This window comes from Benincasa hispida, chromosome 4 (genome assembly GCF_027475165.1).
Source record: "Benincasa hispida cultivar pf3 chromosome 4, pf3_genome.v1.1, whole genome shotgun sequence".
Taxonomy (NCBI): Eukaryota; Viridiplantae; Streptophyta; class Magnoliopsida; order Cucurbitales; family Cucurbitaceae; genus Benincasa; species Benincasa hispida.
In genome coordinates, this window is record NC_143481.1 from 63,521,435 (window position 1) to 63,538,481 (window position 17,047).

General features: G+C 31.8%; 1 protein-coding gene and 1 pseudogene across 1 annotated transcript; both read left to right on the forward strand.

The window, feature by feature from the left end:
• The first annotated feature begins 7,686 nt into the window (after window positions 1–7,686).
• LOC150036878 (uncharacterized) lies at window positions 7,687–8,373 on the forward strand (annotated as a pseudogene).
• A 4,235-nt stretch (window positions 8,374–12,608) lies between these two features.
• Window positions 12,609–13,719, forward strand: ABI4 (Integrase-type DNA-binding superfamily protein). The gene has a single exon (XM_090313262.1). It carries the CDS (start codon window positions 12,609–12,611, stop codon window positions 13,545–13,547), a length of 939 nt encoding a protein of 312 aa, XP_090169388.1. The 3' UTR covers window positions 13,548–13,719.
• The last annotated feature ends 3,328 nt before the right edge of the window (window positions 13,720–17,047 follow it).

The following is a 17,047-nucleotide window of genomic DNA, read 5'->3' on the forward strand; positions in this document are numbered from 1 at the left end:
CAGCTATCTATCTGGTCTTACCCCTGAAATGGGAGGTTATTGAGTCGACGTTGTTGAGCATACCCTCACCTATGAAAATCTAAAAATAATTCCAAATAAACAGGAGTTCATAGTTAGCTCAGGATTAAGGTTAAGTTACCTAGGTTATCGCTTTGAAATAATCAGTCTTAAACAATAAACAGCGTTATAAAGTAAGAGTGACTGATTTCGTGGTCCGATCTTGTACAAACCCTTTTGCACAGAGACACCCCCATTCCTCATGTCCTAACATGAATGAATTAGGATCATTTCGTTCGTAATACTTTACAACTCTTTGTAACAACTACAAAGCATGCTGCCGCATCCAATAGTGTTACCAGAATAAGGTACCCAACCTTATTCATATACTATGGATCATTTTGATTATTTACTCGAATCTGATCCACTTTTATGTCTCCACATAAAGTTCAAGTACTCATCTAATAGTCAAGGGACTTTCAGGTTTATTAGATTTCTAATAAGCAAAACATCTATTCAATAACACCTTATTAAATTTTCAGAATAAGTTCTATTGTTTACAAACCACGAGTTTTAGGACATAAAACCCAACAAAAATCTTTTCGGATTCTCTTGTCTATTGCCATATATTATAACTATGAGATATGGCAAATGGACGTTAAGACTGCCTTTTTTAATGGTAATCTTGAAGAGATAATCTATATGACTCAACCAAAAGGATTCATAGTACAGGGTTAAGTTTGCAAACTCAATCAGTCCATCTATGGATTGAAACAGGCATCTAGATCTTGGAACATGAGGTTTGACGCTGCGGTCAAAACCTATTACTTTAATCAAAATGTTGATGAACCTTGTGTTTATAAGAAGATCTTTAATGGTTCAGTAACTTTCTTGGTGTTGTATGTGGATGATATCCTACTCATTGAGAATGAAAGATTTGGGTGAAGCTCAGTATGTTCTAGGGATCCAAATTATAAGGGATCATAAGAACAAAACGCTAGTCTTTTCTCAGGCATCGTATATTAACAAAATTCTTGTCAAGTATTCGATGCAGAATTCCAAGAAAGGTTTACTACCTTTTAGGCATGAAATTATTCTTTCTAAGGAACAATGTCCTAAGACACCTCAAGAGGTTGAGAAGATGAGATGGATTCCTTATGCATCTATGGTAGATAGCCTTATGTATGTCATGTTATGTAATAGGCTTGATATCTGTCATACAGTGGGTACGGTCAGTAGATATCAGTCCAGTCCAAGATTTGATCACTGAACAGTGGTTAAAGCCATTATCAAGTATCTTAGGAGAACAAGAAACTATATGCTTGTGTATGGTGTTAAGATCCTTACAGGATTAGTGTTCAAACTGATAAGGATCCCAGTAAATCCACATTAGGATCAGTGTTCACTCTGAATGGAGGAGTTATAGTATGGCGGAGCATTAAGGAAGGATACCTCAGAAGACAATCTAGCTTATCTGTTTACGAAGGCTCTCATGGCTAAAGTGTTTGAGGGTCACCTAGTCGAACTAGGACTACGAGACTCATAAATCTAGGACAGGTGGGAGAATTCATGGGTATCCGATGCCCTAGTTTATTGTACTTGTATTTTATTCTTTCATGCTCAACATTGTATACATGTAAACCTACTGGATTTTTAGTCCAAATGAGAGTTTGTTGGGTTGTATGTCCTAAAATTTTCAGTTTGTAAACATTAAACATATTCTAATTTGCAATAAAGATGTTATTGAGGTATATTCAGTAAAGTTGTTATTGAATATGTAAATTGCACTTGTAAAATTCTAAATCCAATAAACTAAAGAACCCCTAACTATAGCATGAATACTTGAACTTTATGTAGAGACACAAAAGTGGATCAAGTTTGAGTATAAAGCCAAAAGGTCTATAAGTATAAGGATAAGGTTGGGTACTTTATCCTGAAAAAACTACGGATGTGGTCCACTTTGTATTTAAGACAAACGATGTGATCCTGAATTGTTCATGTAGAGACATACGAGTGGGGGCATCCTATGCAAAAAAAGTTTGCATAAGATTGGACCACGAAATAGTCACTTTTCTTTATAATATCGTTTACTGTTAAAACTGATTGTTCCAATTTTATGACCTAAGGTAACTCGATCTTAATCTTGAGCTAACTATAAACTTCTATTTATTCGGAATTATCCTTTAATCTACATGGGTGAGAGTGGCTCAACAACGCCGACTCAATAAGCCTCCCATTTTAGGGGCAAGATGGAATTCACTCCTATCTGATTTCAGGGTTAGTAGATAGGTAGGTACCAACTTCTAGTCTTGAACAAAGGGCCCCACCCTCTCTATGACTAAGAGGGACTCAGTTTATTGGTAGGACCATAAACCAGTTGTTCATTAGTGGATTAGTGGAGACCTAAGAAGGATCGAATTTTGACCCAACTATAATTATGAACAACCCATGAAGGATCGAATTACTAATCATGGTTAAATCATGTGGACAAAAATACATCTACAATGAGGAGAGTGCCTTTAGTGGAGTATCCTGGTAGTTAATGAATATTGGTTAATTAGGTTAAAGAGTTTAGTCGATTAATCTCGAATCGTTGGAGCTCATGATCTGTAGGTTCATTAGGCCCCCATGCTAGCTCATATCGGACTAAACCTTAGAACATTGTGACGCGTGAATTTGAAGTGTTCATATTCAAATTAGGGAATAAGCGTTAAATATATGTGATATATTTAACGACGTACCATTCAATTGGGAATTGAATGATAAAGGGGGAGTTGGAGATGTTTGAAGGAACTAGTGAAGGTCCTTGAGCGAAAGCATGGGATCAAACCAAATACCCAAAATTTACGGATCATAAATTTTACAACAAAAACATACAGATTATGCATTTAAAAGAAAATTATAGCATGCATTAAAACAAAGATTACATAAAAGTAAAAGGGTTTAAGAAACCTTACCCTTGAAGAACACTTCTTCGCGAAATTTCTTCTTTGAATCTTGTCATGAACAGTCTCGAACCCTCTGACCTTCTACAAGGACACCACCATGAAATATTTCTTTGTATTCTTTGGATGAGAATCCAGGAGTTTTGTGGGCTTTGGCTATTTTGGAAAAAGAGGGTTCTGAGAGAGTTTTTTAGAGGAAGAGATATGTTCCAATTTTCACTCACAAAAACCTTCTGTGTATCTCTCTCTCTTTTTTTATTTGTGAAAAACCATCCCTAAATCAACCCTGGAATCAGTCCTTAAGAGAGCAAGTTATCTACTTGTCCCGATATTGGGGAAGGAGTGAATTTCTTCTTATGTAGTTGTGTTCCTAGATCCCCAATCAAATGAATCCCCAAAATGGTAAGCTTGTTGAGTCGACGATCTGACCACTCTCACCCATACAAATTAAAAGACCGTCTTCATAGGCAGGAGTTCACAGCTCACTCAGGATTCATGTCATGTTACCTATGGTTATCCTGGTGAAATGAAAGTCTCTATTATGAGCGGTTTTATATAATGAGACTAAACATTTCGTGGTCCGGTCTTATACAAACTCCTTTGTATAGAATATTCCCGCTTACATGTCTCCACATGAATGATCATGATCATATCATTTGTAGCACTTTACAAAAATTGTGAAATCTACAAAATAGGTTATACTCGTAGTGTTACCGGGATAAGGTATTCAGCCTTATTCATCTACTACAGACCATTTAGGTTATCACTTAAACATTATCCACTTGTATGTCTATACATACATGTTTAAGCTACAAAGATAACCTTGGATATTACTTTATTGATTTATGGTTAATGCAACTAATTTTGAAATAAAACATCACATATTTTACATAAATAAAATATTTGTACATTATAATTACAAACTATAGGACCCTACGAGATTTAGGGCATCAATCTCAACAATATTTAAATAATATCTAAATATCAAAACTATGAATAAGGATTTATTAGGATTAGTTGGATTTTTCCACTAAACACATTCTTGGATCTTTCCACTAAGTGAAGTCAACATTTTGACTTTTAACTATTTTGAAGTCAACATTTGATTTTAGTCAAATTTTAATTAAATACAATTTTAATTCAAAACTAATTTTGAAAATTTTCAATTAGTGAAGTCAACTTTCGATCTTTGACCTTCAAAGCTTGGTGAAGTCAACATTTGACTTTGTCCAACTTTGATTTATTCCATTTAGTTCAAAATTAATCCAAATAATTAATTAAATAATTTAATTAATTTAGTTTAATATTCAATTATTAAATCCAACACAAAGTCGTTAGTATTCTTTATTACACAAAAGAGAGAAAAGTTGGCAAAATGGTCTACAAAAGAAATATATCTTAACAAATGCATAGAAGAAAGAACTCTCAAAACCGTCTCCAACACAGCATCTCTAACACAGCATCTCCAACAACATTTTCAACATCATCTCCAAACAGCATCCTACAAAATAAACAAAAACAATAAGGTGAATCCCACAATCCTACAAAACAAAGAAAATCAACACACTTCCAAAGCTACATGTTCACAACTTTAAACTTCCACAAGCACACAAAAACCACAAGTTGAACTCCAAAAGAAAGACGCTAATCTCAAATCAACCCCACACAACATTCAAACTTCATAAACCTCTACAAACACACAAAAACTCCTCAAAACACATTAAAATTCAGTTGTTTTGCTACCATAACTGCAGGATAGCCAACAATTCATTATCATAAAGCTAATAGTAAGATATAATTGTTTTGTTATCATAACTGCAGGATAGCAACATATTAGCCAATTAGATAATGAATTAATCATACCTAATTCGATGGCTCTTCTCTCGATGGCTCTTTTTTCATTTCTATCTGTCTTGCATGATCCTCTCTCATTTATTTTTTGACGTCTTCAAGTTCCTTAATCTTCAATTGAGACTATTCAACATTAGCTTTTAGTTCCCTCATCTCCCTATCATTCACTTCTTGAGTAGATGACGAAGAGCAAAGTTCATGTTTTCTTTTCTTTTTTAGTAATTGAGTCGAACTTAAAATACTTTGTTTTCAATTATCTGAAAATACATTGTTTTGTATATCCTAGCTTACAAATTACTTGAAGATTATAAATAGACTATGGAAATGGAACAAATAAGAGCTAACATTATATATAGACTATGGTCAATTATAAATACAAATAAGAAATGGAACAAATAAAAATAAATAAGGTTATAAATAGATTATGGTCAATTCTTCTTTCTAAAAGCTAACATAAAATTAATTAATTATTCTTACCTAACAAAATTACTCAAATTTTAAACAAATTACAACCTACCCAAGAGAGATAGACGGTTCCTTTAATTTAAAACTATAGAGTCAAAGTTTAACTTACCAAGAGAGATGGACGACGGACGACAGAGCAACTGACGAACGAGCGAACGATGAACGACAGACCGACAATAGACGATGAAGCAGTTGATAGACAACGGATGATGAGTAGTTAACAGAAGACGGACCTTCGATTTGTGATTTTCGCATCTGCCTTCGATGTGTGCTAGGGTTAAAAGAAGGGAAGAAGACAATGTATCTCTTGATGGTTGTTTTAGGCGTCGGAAGAGTCCCTTTTTCTTGTAGTGTAGGAATTGACTTCTATCTTTTAAATTCATACTTAATTAGGGATCTAGAGCCTTAATTAAATTGATCACATAATAGAGTCCAAACAAATAAAATAATCAAATGTGATAAAATATTACTCCAAATACATAGCTTTAATTATTCAAAGAGAAAAACTTGAGTGTTGTCTTGAATGCACCTATCTTAATGCATTCCATATATAATCCAATAAAATATTTTCACATTACATTTGTTTCATTTTTAAAAAAAAATGATTTTTTTTTATGTGGTAGAGAGATAAAGAGCACCAGAATTAGGTTATATCTAATCATTGCTCTGATTTAAAATTAATTAACTACATACCAGGAAAAAACTCATCAAGTAGATACTTGGAACTTGTTGGGTTAAATGAATTCAAAACATCTCTACGTGTGAACCATGATGTTCATGGCAACATATATGTTGCATTATTGATATAATATTTTCTTCAAATAATTAGAATTACTGAAAGAGTTAATCTCGTGAAAATATTTATAATTTGGATAAATAAAAAAGCATATCCCCACCGAAAACTTTATCACGAGATAATTATCTTATAATGCATGTTTCGTATCTTCGTGAATGTTCATTTTATTGGGAATTGTCCAACATATATATTATTCAAAACGGCCATATAATAATTATTTTCTTCTACTTTTTATGACTTTATTCTACTCTTCCTCACCCTTTTGCATGCTCTAACTCTACTACAAAATAGAAAAATTAATAAATACTTTTTTCTAACGTACTATTTGATACATCATTAAATTGGTAAATCTTAAATAATTCTTAAATATTATTATTATGGCAAGTAATAAATAGAGATAATATAGAAAATTAGTACTAAAAATTATAATGAATTTCATGTTAGTTCTCGATTATTCATTTTTTCTTAAAATGATGAAATGGAGGTAATATACTAAATTTCATTGAATTTGAAGTAAAAACTCTAATTTTCATATAAATTCTGTATCTTTAAGAGATCAGTAGACACACCGGTTTCTGACAAATTTGTCATTAAATTTAAAAATTGCGTATGTCGTCTTTTTTTTTTCTATTTTGTCCTTTTCCGTTTTTTTTGAGATAATACTTTGTATGTATATTTAGAAAATTAGAGTTTTTACTTGAAAATGTTTCATACAATTATATTTTTTTTCGACACTTGTATGATTGGCATTTGAAAATGTAAGCATTAAATTGATGAGAATAATTGCAACAACGTATTACAAGTCTAAGGGCATATCGAAAAATTTCTAAAATACAAAAATGCTCTCTCTCTCGTTTTCACTTCTGTATAATTTTTGCTCTCTCCCTAAAATTTTCATCTTTTATGTCACCATTTTTTATCTCTCAAAATTGTTTATTTATAACTTTAATTTCTATTTCCTTTTTTTGTTCTTTAATATGACAGTTCAATTAAAATTTTCAACGTATTACAATGCTTCCCTTCTTTTAACCTCAATCCACAGTGGTGCGTGTTGTGTAAGAGCGGTGGTGAAAGTGTAGATCATCCTTTTTGGAATTGTAGGTACTCTCATGAGTAAGGCTTGAGATCTTTTTCCATCTACTTTGGAGGAGCTGTTGTCTACTCTTATCCAGCTAAAATCAGATCAAGTCCAACCCTTACTCTGTTGAAATGTAAACTTGATTTTGGGTTAGAAGTAATTGGGTCTCGCCCAAATAAAAGCTCAAGTTCTAGAAATATCAAACATTAGAATATTCTAAAGAAATTACATGTAGGAAATATTTAGAGTATTTTGTAGGATTCTCTAGAAAATATGAGAAAAATGAGTAATTATAAGGAATAGTCTAGATAAACATTTGTAGCTATTAGATCATGAATGTGTTGGCAAAATCCTAGCTTTAAGGGTGCCAACTATATAAATAGGAGATATGTCTTACCATTTGTATCAAGCCAAAAAAATAATAATAATAATAATTAGAAGTGCTCAATAACACAAGTAGCCGCTTTCTCAATTCTCTCTTCCAAATTTCCTCCAACCTCCAAAATTTCTTTCCAACAAAGTGGTATCAGAGCCTAAAGATTCTTTTCAAGAAGATGGTAAGCAATAACATAGTTCCATTCCAAGTTCCTATGCTCAACAAGAGCAACTATGATAATTGGAGTATCAAGATGAACGCTCTCCTTGGCTCATAAGATGTATGGGAGATCCCAAAGAAAGGATACGTCGAATTGGAGAATGATGATGGTCTTTCTCCAGTACAAAGGGATAGTTTGATAGACTAAAAAGAGAGAGACAAGAAGGTTCTCTATCTGATCTATCAAGGATTACATGATGATATTTTTTAGAAGATTTCACAAGTAAAGACAGTGAAAGAAGCATGGGAAAAGCTTCAAACATCATATAAGGGAACAGATCCAGTTAAAAAGGTACGTCTTCAAACACTAAGAGTTGAGTTTGAAACTTTGCACATGGAAGAAGGAGAAGCCATCTTAGACTATTTTTCAAGAGTCTTAACTATCACCAATCAACTTAAAAGAAATGGTGAAAAGATTGATGATGTTAAAATCGTGGAGAAAATACTAAGATCATTAAATCCAAAGTTTGAACATATTGTCGCCATAATCGAAGAAATAAAATACTTGGAGGTCATGACCATTGAGCAACTCATGAGTTCATTACAAGTATATGAAGAAAAGAAAAAGAAGAAGGAAGGCATCGTCGATCAATTGCTCAAGTTGCAAGTTGATTCGACTGGTGGAGGAATTAGTCCTAATAATTAGGGATGGTCATTCAAACCGCAAAAATCGAACCGTGGAGTTATCAGTCGCTTCATAGAGAAACCAACAACCACACACTTGAAGGCAGCAAAGAGAATTCTTCGATACATCAAAAGTACGATAAACTACAACTTATTCTATTATGTTTCTTATAATTATAAGGTAATAACAATTGGGGTAGAGATGCAAATGACCGCAAGAGTACGAGTAGTTTTGGCGTTCTACATGGGAGATACTACCTTCACATGGATGTCAAAAGAGCAACTAATTGTTACTCTCTCCACATGTGAAGCAGAATATGTAGCTGCTACCTCATGTATTTGCCATCGATTTAGCTGAGAAATCTATTACAGGAATTGAGAGTACCACAAGAGGAGCCAACCAAAATTTTTGTAGACAACAAGTCAGCAATTGCTTTGGCTAAGAATCTAGTCTTTCACAATCGAAGCAAGATACATCAATACGTGGTACTATTATATTAGAGAGTGCATCGAAAGAAAGGATATGCAATTAGAGTATGTGAAGACTCATGATCAGGTAGCTAAGATCTTCAACCAAGCCTCTTAAAAAAGAAGACTTCACAACATTGAGAGATGTGCTAGGAGTAACAAAATCAAGTTTAAGAGGGGGTGTTGAAATGTAAAATTGATTTAAGTAATTGGGTCTAGCCCAAACAAAAGCCCAAGTTCTAGAAATATCAAATATTAGAATATTCTAGAGAAATTACATGTAGGAAATATTTAGAGCATTTTGTAGGATTCTCTAGAAAATATGAGAAAAATGAGTAACTATAAAAAATAGTCTAGATAAACATTTGTAGCCACTAGATCATGAATGTGTTGGCAAAATCCTAGTCATAGATTTAGGAGTGTCAAGTATAAATAGGAGGTATGTCTTACCATTTGTATCAAGCCAAAAAAAACTAGAGGTGCTCAATAACACAAGGAGCCTCTTTCTCATTTCTCTCTTCCAAATTTCCTCCAACCTCCCAAAATTTCTTTCCAACATACTCTTACCAATATTATCGGTGCATCAATTTGATGTTTAAGCACAATGACCGCACATTTAATACTAGTGACAAATTGGCTTTATAGTTGTGGGATAAAATTTTATACCTAAACAACCCAATGGTATACTAAATCTTCTCTTTTTTGTGACTATGATATGTCTACCATCACGCTAAATTGGAAGATTTTCCTCTAGCCTTTCCATGTTTGTATTTTTGAACTTCCAAGCTCTTCTCTAGCTCTGTTATTCTCGTTATATTTCTTCTTTATATTAATTCAACTCTATGGATTCTTGAAAATACGATGAGGAAGTTAAGGATGTGTCAACCTAATTGAGATGTCTCGGTATATCTATTGATCTCTCTTCCTCTTGTACTTCTATTTTTTTTATAAAAAAAAAAGTCACGCATATCTAAAAATTTCTTCGAAGACTAAACTCATAAATGAACCTAAATTTTCTCCTGACATCTTTATAAAATTGATAACTCAATCCAATTTTCTGTGACCTACGTGCATTTAAGAGAGCATACGTAAAAGTAAATGGTGAGAGAGAGTAAGATGGTTAAAGCGGAGAAATTGGCATTGTAGAGTACGGCTACATTATATAGTTGACAATTTAATACGATTATACACTACAGATATTACAAAATTATTTAAACTTTGTTTCAACTTTTGTTTATGGTTTAAAAGACATTTTAGTATCAAAATGAGTATAATTTAACAGATATACAAATATACTATCAATCTCGAGATCAGAGATTTGATCCCACTCCCTTAATATTGTAAAGAAAAAAAATATTGATCCTTACTTTCATAAAGTAACAATTTAGTTATCGAACATTATTCGGTAAGAATTTAGTGTTGGAATTAATTTAATATTTAATTCATATGTGGATAATAAATTAAATAGCAATTATATTTGGGCAATTTAATGGGCATATTGTCTAATCTTAATTATGGGTTCATAACTTTCCATAAAGTAAGTGTGGCTTGCTGGATAGAAATTAATCTCATTAGTGGAATTATGGGAACCCTAGGATCAACCTATAAATATAGGGTTATGGTCCCAAAATACTATTCTCTTTGGCCTTCTATTCTCCGTATGATATTGTGGATCCTCCCATTCTGATCTTATTAAGTTGCATAGCTGAGAAATTACACAAACCACACGTCCTTACATATCAAGATTTAAATTTTATGAAATTCAACACTTTATAGAATTTGGTTTTTCATCCATGCTTGTATCTTATATTTTGATTATTTTGTATATTTATCCTAGAATAATCTAAATTAGTTCATATTTATAACCATAGTTTTTAATAAGTAACAATTTAGTCTACCTACTTTACAATTTGTTAAGATTGAACACTTATTGTGAAAAATATTATTAAGATTTCATGAAGTTTCTTACACATGTAGATCATAAATTATTTTCTATGAATTATAAAGACCAAGTAGTTACACAATAAAATTGACACTTAATTTTGAGAAAAGTTTTCATGATATGGAGTAAATTGTTACAAATTTCAAAGTATAGAGACTAAAATGACACTTATTAAAATTTACAAATTAAAAAAATACAAAGATTAAATCATTACCAACTAAAACTTAAACAAGTTTTGACAAGAGATGGCAGTGATGAATCTAGGTAAAAATAAATGTAATGAATGAGATTTGAACTTAATTCTAAAAAGGATGGAAAGTAAATTTACCATTGAATTAGCCAGTAATTTTAATATTACGTCAAATTCTTATATATATATTATATAAAAAACTTAAAGTTAAGGAGAAGCTGGAATCTTGTTTGAGTCTATATTAAATCCACCCCTGAAGGCGTGTATGAATTGACATTGAATCGAGTACATTATCCATATTGGTTAAAAAATAATGAAACAAATTAGAAAGGAGTAAGAAGGATGGTACAAGAAGTCTTTGTTGTTGTCAGATATTAAAGTAAGAAAGTAGAGATTGTATTCATAAAAATCGGCTAGAAGTGCCTCACGTGTATCTACTCTCTGCAAAAACACTTCCCCATCAAACCTCGAGCAACTACCCTCTTCTACTCTTACTAACTCGCTAAATAAAATTGTACTCATATTTGTGCATTTCTTTTGAACGTCGAATCATTTCTTTTCATATGATAATATTTCTTTTAAAAAAATAAAATTTTAATACTTTTTATCTTTTATGATCGAAGGAGATGCAACGAAATAAGTGACATGAATTAGATCCAAAGATTTAAATATCAACGTCGATATCGATATCGAGATTTCAATTTTACAAATATATTGATAGAATATGAATATTGACAAATATTCTAGCGAATCACAAAATTTATAAAATATATTTAGGGTAATAATTAAGTTGTTTTTACTCCCAAACTCCCAAACTAAGTTATGGATATTGTTATAGATATTCATATTCATATTGAACTAAATACACGACATTTTTTTATGTTTTGGGAGCATTTATGAAAGATGTTGGAGATATCTATGAATATTTAGGCCATCTTTATCAAACCATAATAAAAATTAATATAATCGTAATGAAATTTCATTGATGGATCAATTGTAATGAGCTTGAATTGCAAATGTAATTGGATCGATTTTGATTGACTTAAAATTATGAATTTTGTCAAATCTATTGTTCTCATTACCTCTACCTCTACTTTTAAGGGTCAAGCAGTAACGATAATAGTAAAAATGTCATAATTGGTTACTTTTTCAGCTGTAATAGTAACAATAATAGTAATCATAACAGTAACTATAGCGATAATGGTAACGATAAGATGTAATTTTCAGGTGTTTTATTCATCAATCAAATTATATTATTTCATTATATATTTGGATGTAAAACCTATATTTCAATAACAATATTAAAAGTAATCAAATGAGACTCACTTTTTTTATTCTCATCGATAGATTGCGTTTTGGGGGGATAAATAATATATGAATATATGGGTGGATATTTTTATCACTGATTGGACCTACCTAAGTATTGCTCTCAAATTAATTAACATTGTTTTTTTCCTTTTTCTTTAAAAAAATTCTCTCTCTTGTCTGCAACACTAAATTGTAGTTTTGTGTATAAAAAGAAATGCACTCAAAACCACCGCCCTATTCCACCATTAAGTGAGACCAATTCCAAATCAAACCCCCAACCACTCTCTCCACTCTTCCCTCTTTCATTTCACTGAACGAGGCAACTCCCTTCCCTTTCTCTCTCTCTTTTATGGAACCCGACCATTCACCTTCTTCCTCTCTCCCCCACCCTTCTTCTTCAAACCCTTCTTCCCCTAACCCTTCCGATTCTTCCAACACTCCTCCCAACAATACTAATAATAATGGTGGCCGTAAACGAAAAGGCAAAGGCGGCCCCGACAACAACAAATTCCGTTACCGCGGCGTCCGTCAACGCAGCTGGGGCAAATGGGTCGCCGAGATTCGCGAGCCTCGTAAACGCACCCGCAAGTGGCTCGGTACTTTCTCCACCGCTGAAGACGCCGCTCGTGCTTACGACCGAGCCGCCATCATCCTCTACGGCTCCCGCGCCCAACTCAACCTTCAATCCACTTCCCCCAACTCTTCCTCTAACTCCTCTTCCTCCTCCCATTCCTCCTCCTCCTCCTCCTCCCGCTCTTCCTCCTCCGCCTCCCTCCGCCCTCTCCTCCCCCGCCCCGCCGCCTCCGTCTCCGCCTTCTCCTTCTCCTCCATGGCTTCCTCTCTCCCCGTTATGCCCTCTCCTCAATCTTACACTCTCTATCCCCCTCCTCAAGGATTCTCCTTAATGTATCCTAATAATCTCCTACACCAATACCCACCCCAACTTACCCAGCACCCTCACGGTTTTTCTCACCCAGATCACGAAATAATCACCACCGCCGCCGCCGCCACCACCACCACCACCACTACTTTTACTAATTCCACTCCTTCCATTTCTACTATTGCCACTCCCTCCTCCTCTCCAACAACCTCGTATTCACAAAACCCTAATCCACTACTTGTTGCTAATTCCCCTCCCACGCCACTTGCACCGCTCCCTTCAGATCTCATTCTTGGGCCTATTGGGCCTGCCTCTCCCGCCGTTGGATGGCCCTCTCTGGACATCAACGATGACGATTATCTTCCTTCTCTTTGGGACTATGCCGATCCTTTTTTCTTTGATTTGTGAGATTTTCTTTTTCCTTTTCCAGAGAATGGGTTTTCTTTATGAGTAACCCCTAAAACGACATGTCGATCTCCGATTTCGATTGAACTACCAATCTGGCCTTGCATGTAATCTGCACCGGCTGGACTCGACGGAGACGACGGTGGCTGTGGCGGAGGATATTTTATGATCTATTACTGGCTGGTAATATATATTCAGATTTTTATGAAATATATATATATATATATATATATATATATATTAATATATATTTATGCTGTGTTTTTTTTTTTTGGAATAATTTTATACAATGTGATTAATCCAATTGGCGGTTTGCATGAGATGGATTGAATTTTGGGCTTTCTGTGGGTTGTTTCTTTTTTTTTTTTTTTTAATTTAAAAATTGGGAAGAAAATGAGAGAGGTTTTGTTTTGATGGAGTCAACAAAAGATAAGAGGCTTAATTGGCGATGCGTTGCTTCATTGTTTTCAAAGTTGTCTTCTCCATTTGTTGGAAGTGTCAGCTGACAATAAAGGAAAAAATATGCTGAATTTCTTTTTCATCCATTTTTCTTCATTTTTATTTGTAATTTTGATTATTGTTAGCTCTGATTCTGAGTTTGAATGTTTCTTTTTTAAAAAAAAAAAAAAAATGAGATTGTCTTCATTTATTGGAAATAAATTATTATTCCTTTTTTTTATGCCATAAAGTTATGATAAATTGTGGGTGAAGGGTTAGTGTTGGCATTAGGGTTTTGAGTTGTCAATGCATGGCTGCATAAAGGACTGAAAAGGTTTAAAAGGGATATAGGGAGCTTCTGCCTTTTTGTTAATCCAACATGCAACTTTAATTAATCTCTTAGGGTTTGATCTTCATTTGAAAACATTTTTTTATAGTCTATGTTGTTTTGAAACTTTAAAGTGGAAAATTTCTAGCTAGCCTTACCCTAGTAATCAATACTTAAATGTACTTTTATTTTTATTTTCAATGCTTTTTAAATTGAGTTTTTAATTACAGGTTATATTTGAATAATTAAAGTAAGGTTTGTTTATATTGATATACTATAATTTATCTGTTTTACATTTCGTAAAGGTTAAATTAGACATGTTTTATCAAATTTGGGTTCTAAAAAGTTAGGGCACAGGACTAAGAAAAGGAAAAATATATTTGTATAGAAGTTATATTACGAACAAAAAAAAATTGTTGCAAGTCGGTCTTGAATTATATATATAAATTTTAGGGGAAAAAAAACTTGGATGCTGTTAGTTACACCATTTTTTTTTTTTTTTTGGTCGAACATAGAGAGAGCAATCCAATAATAGTGTCATATGATAATTAAAAAATAAAAAATTCTTATAAATAGAAAAATCTCTAGTATTTCGTATTTTTGGAATTTTTACTTGTAAATATTTTTAAAAACTTTTTTTACATTTTAAAATGCTTGATTTTTTTATTTTTAGTGCTTAAGGAAAATGAAACGAGCATTGGATTAAGTGACCGGATTGGTCTAAACTGAAAGGAGGTTTTAGATAATAAAATTGTTTCAGTAATAGATGTTTTAACAGAAAAATAGTTAAAAATTTGAATACAAAAAAGGGAAAAGTTATGTTAACTCCTATATATTCATAACTCATCGAGTCCATTAAATCTTCGATGGGAGTAACTCATATTAGAGTACTCAAGAAAACCTCCTCAGATTCAAAATCCTGTTATAAAATATCAATATTAAATGTATTAGTTGAAATTTATTAAATCTAAATAATATATTTATATTTAATAATTAATTAAACTTAATAGTAATAATTAATTGATTAGGCTCTATCAATCTTCTAGGTATATAAAAAAGTTGATAGTAATAATTAATTGATTAGGCTCTACCAATCTTCTAGGTATATAAAATCTCACAAGTATAAATAGTATTAAAAACACATGGTTAGATGAGTTTTAAAGTTTTATGGATAATAATATCCTGAATTTTAAAAAGTAAATTCCTATGAAATATAAGTTGGGTTAAGAATGCATTTTCAAGTGTTTAATTTAAAAAATAAGTTATTTTTAAAAAAATTGGAGTATTTGGAAACCACTCAAAATAATTTTTTAAGTGTATTTTAAATAATTTTTATAAAAAATGTTTTAAAAAAATGAATTTTTTTAAAAAAAAGTCAATCCAAACAAATTTGTAAATGTTTGTCTGAAATTCTATCACAAAATATATGTGAAACAAATAGGATTTTAGCAGCAACTGTTTGCATCATTTAGTTTAGCAGATCTCTTTATGCCAAGTAGTTGTTTTAATGGGGATGATGATAATAATAAGAGACCAATTATCATATTTTTGGATATTAGTTTGGTTGAAGGATCTCATGGTTTGCAAAATTTTTAAATTATAATGTTAAAATTACAAATTTAATCTTATCCTAAATTTGACATCTAACTTTCAAGTATATCCGTATATGTCTATTTGACACCTAAATTTTAAAAAGTTCCAACTAAATCTTTAAATTTTTTTATTTTAGATCTAATAAAATACTAAATTGAAAATGTATTGAGAGTATGATTAGTATATAAATTCATTTTTAAACATTATATCAAAGATTCATAACACAATTTTTCTTTTAAGTTTAGCTATTTACATTTTTATGTTTTAGTGGGTTGAAAATTCAGATATTTTTTTAGATATTTTGAAAGTCCAATAAAGATATATATCCTTAAACACAAGCTTGGAAGTTCAATAATTAAACCTTGTAATTTAACCCTAATTAAAATATTAAAGTAATGCATTTTTCTTATTTCCATAATTATTGTTTTCATGTAATTAATATGACAAATGTTTTTAGTTCAACGATTCGAACGATTTCAACCATTATTATTTTCATATTAATAATAATTGTAATTTTCTTTAATTCTCTATTGCAACTAAGGCGAGCATAGTTTAGAGGTGTGGTTCAAAATCCGTCACTTCCTATTGTATTAAAGAAGAAATATCTCACAATTGCAGGGGTTTTTACCATTATTGTTTTTCTATTTAGAAATTGTAAGAGTTTGGAGTTTGAACAAACTCCATCAAGTTTGGAAGTGGTAATGATACATCTATCATTGTCTTGATTATATTAAACCCTTATTTTCTCACTAATTAATTTTTTCAGTTCACCAAATTGGGGTGTGTAGTCAACCCTAAGTATCGTATTATTAAAGGAATAAGAAAATATATAATTATGCATACAATACCACAACACCTTCAAAAATATTGTTGCAAGTAGAACTTTCTTTAAAAAGTCAGTTGCCTATGAATCAAAATAAAAGTATAATATCATCACATGTTTCAACTTTTGATATCCAAAGATATCAACTTAGTTGAGATATATATCTATGTATCTATTGATCCCTCGATGTTTATAAAAAATACTACTAATTCAAACAATTGGGTTATCTGATTATCGACAATTGTGAATTAATTTCTGGATTAATTAATTTAATAAAACTGTTTTTATTTTATCTAGTAAGTGATCGATTATTGCAGGATC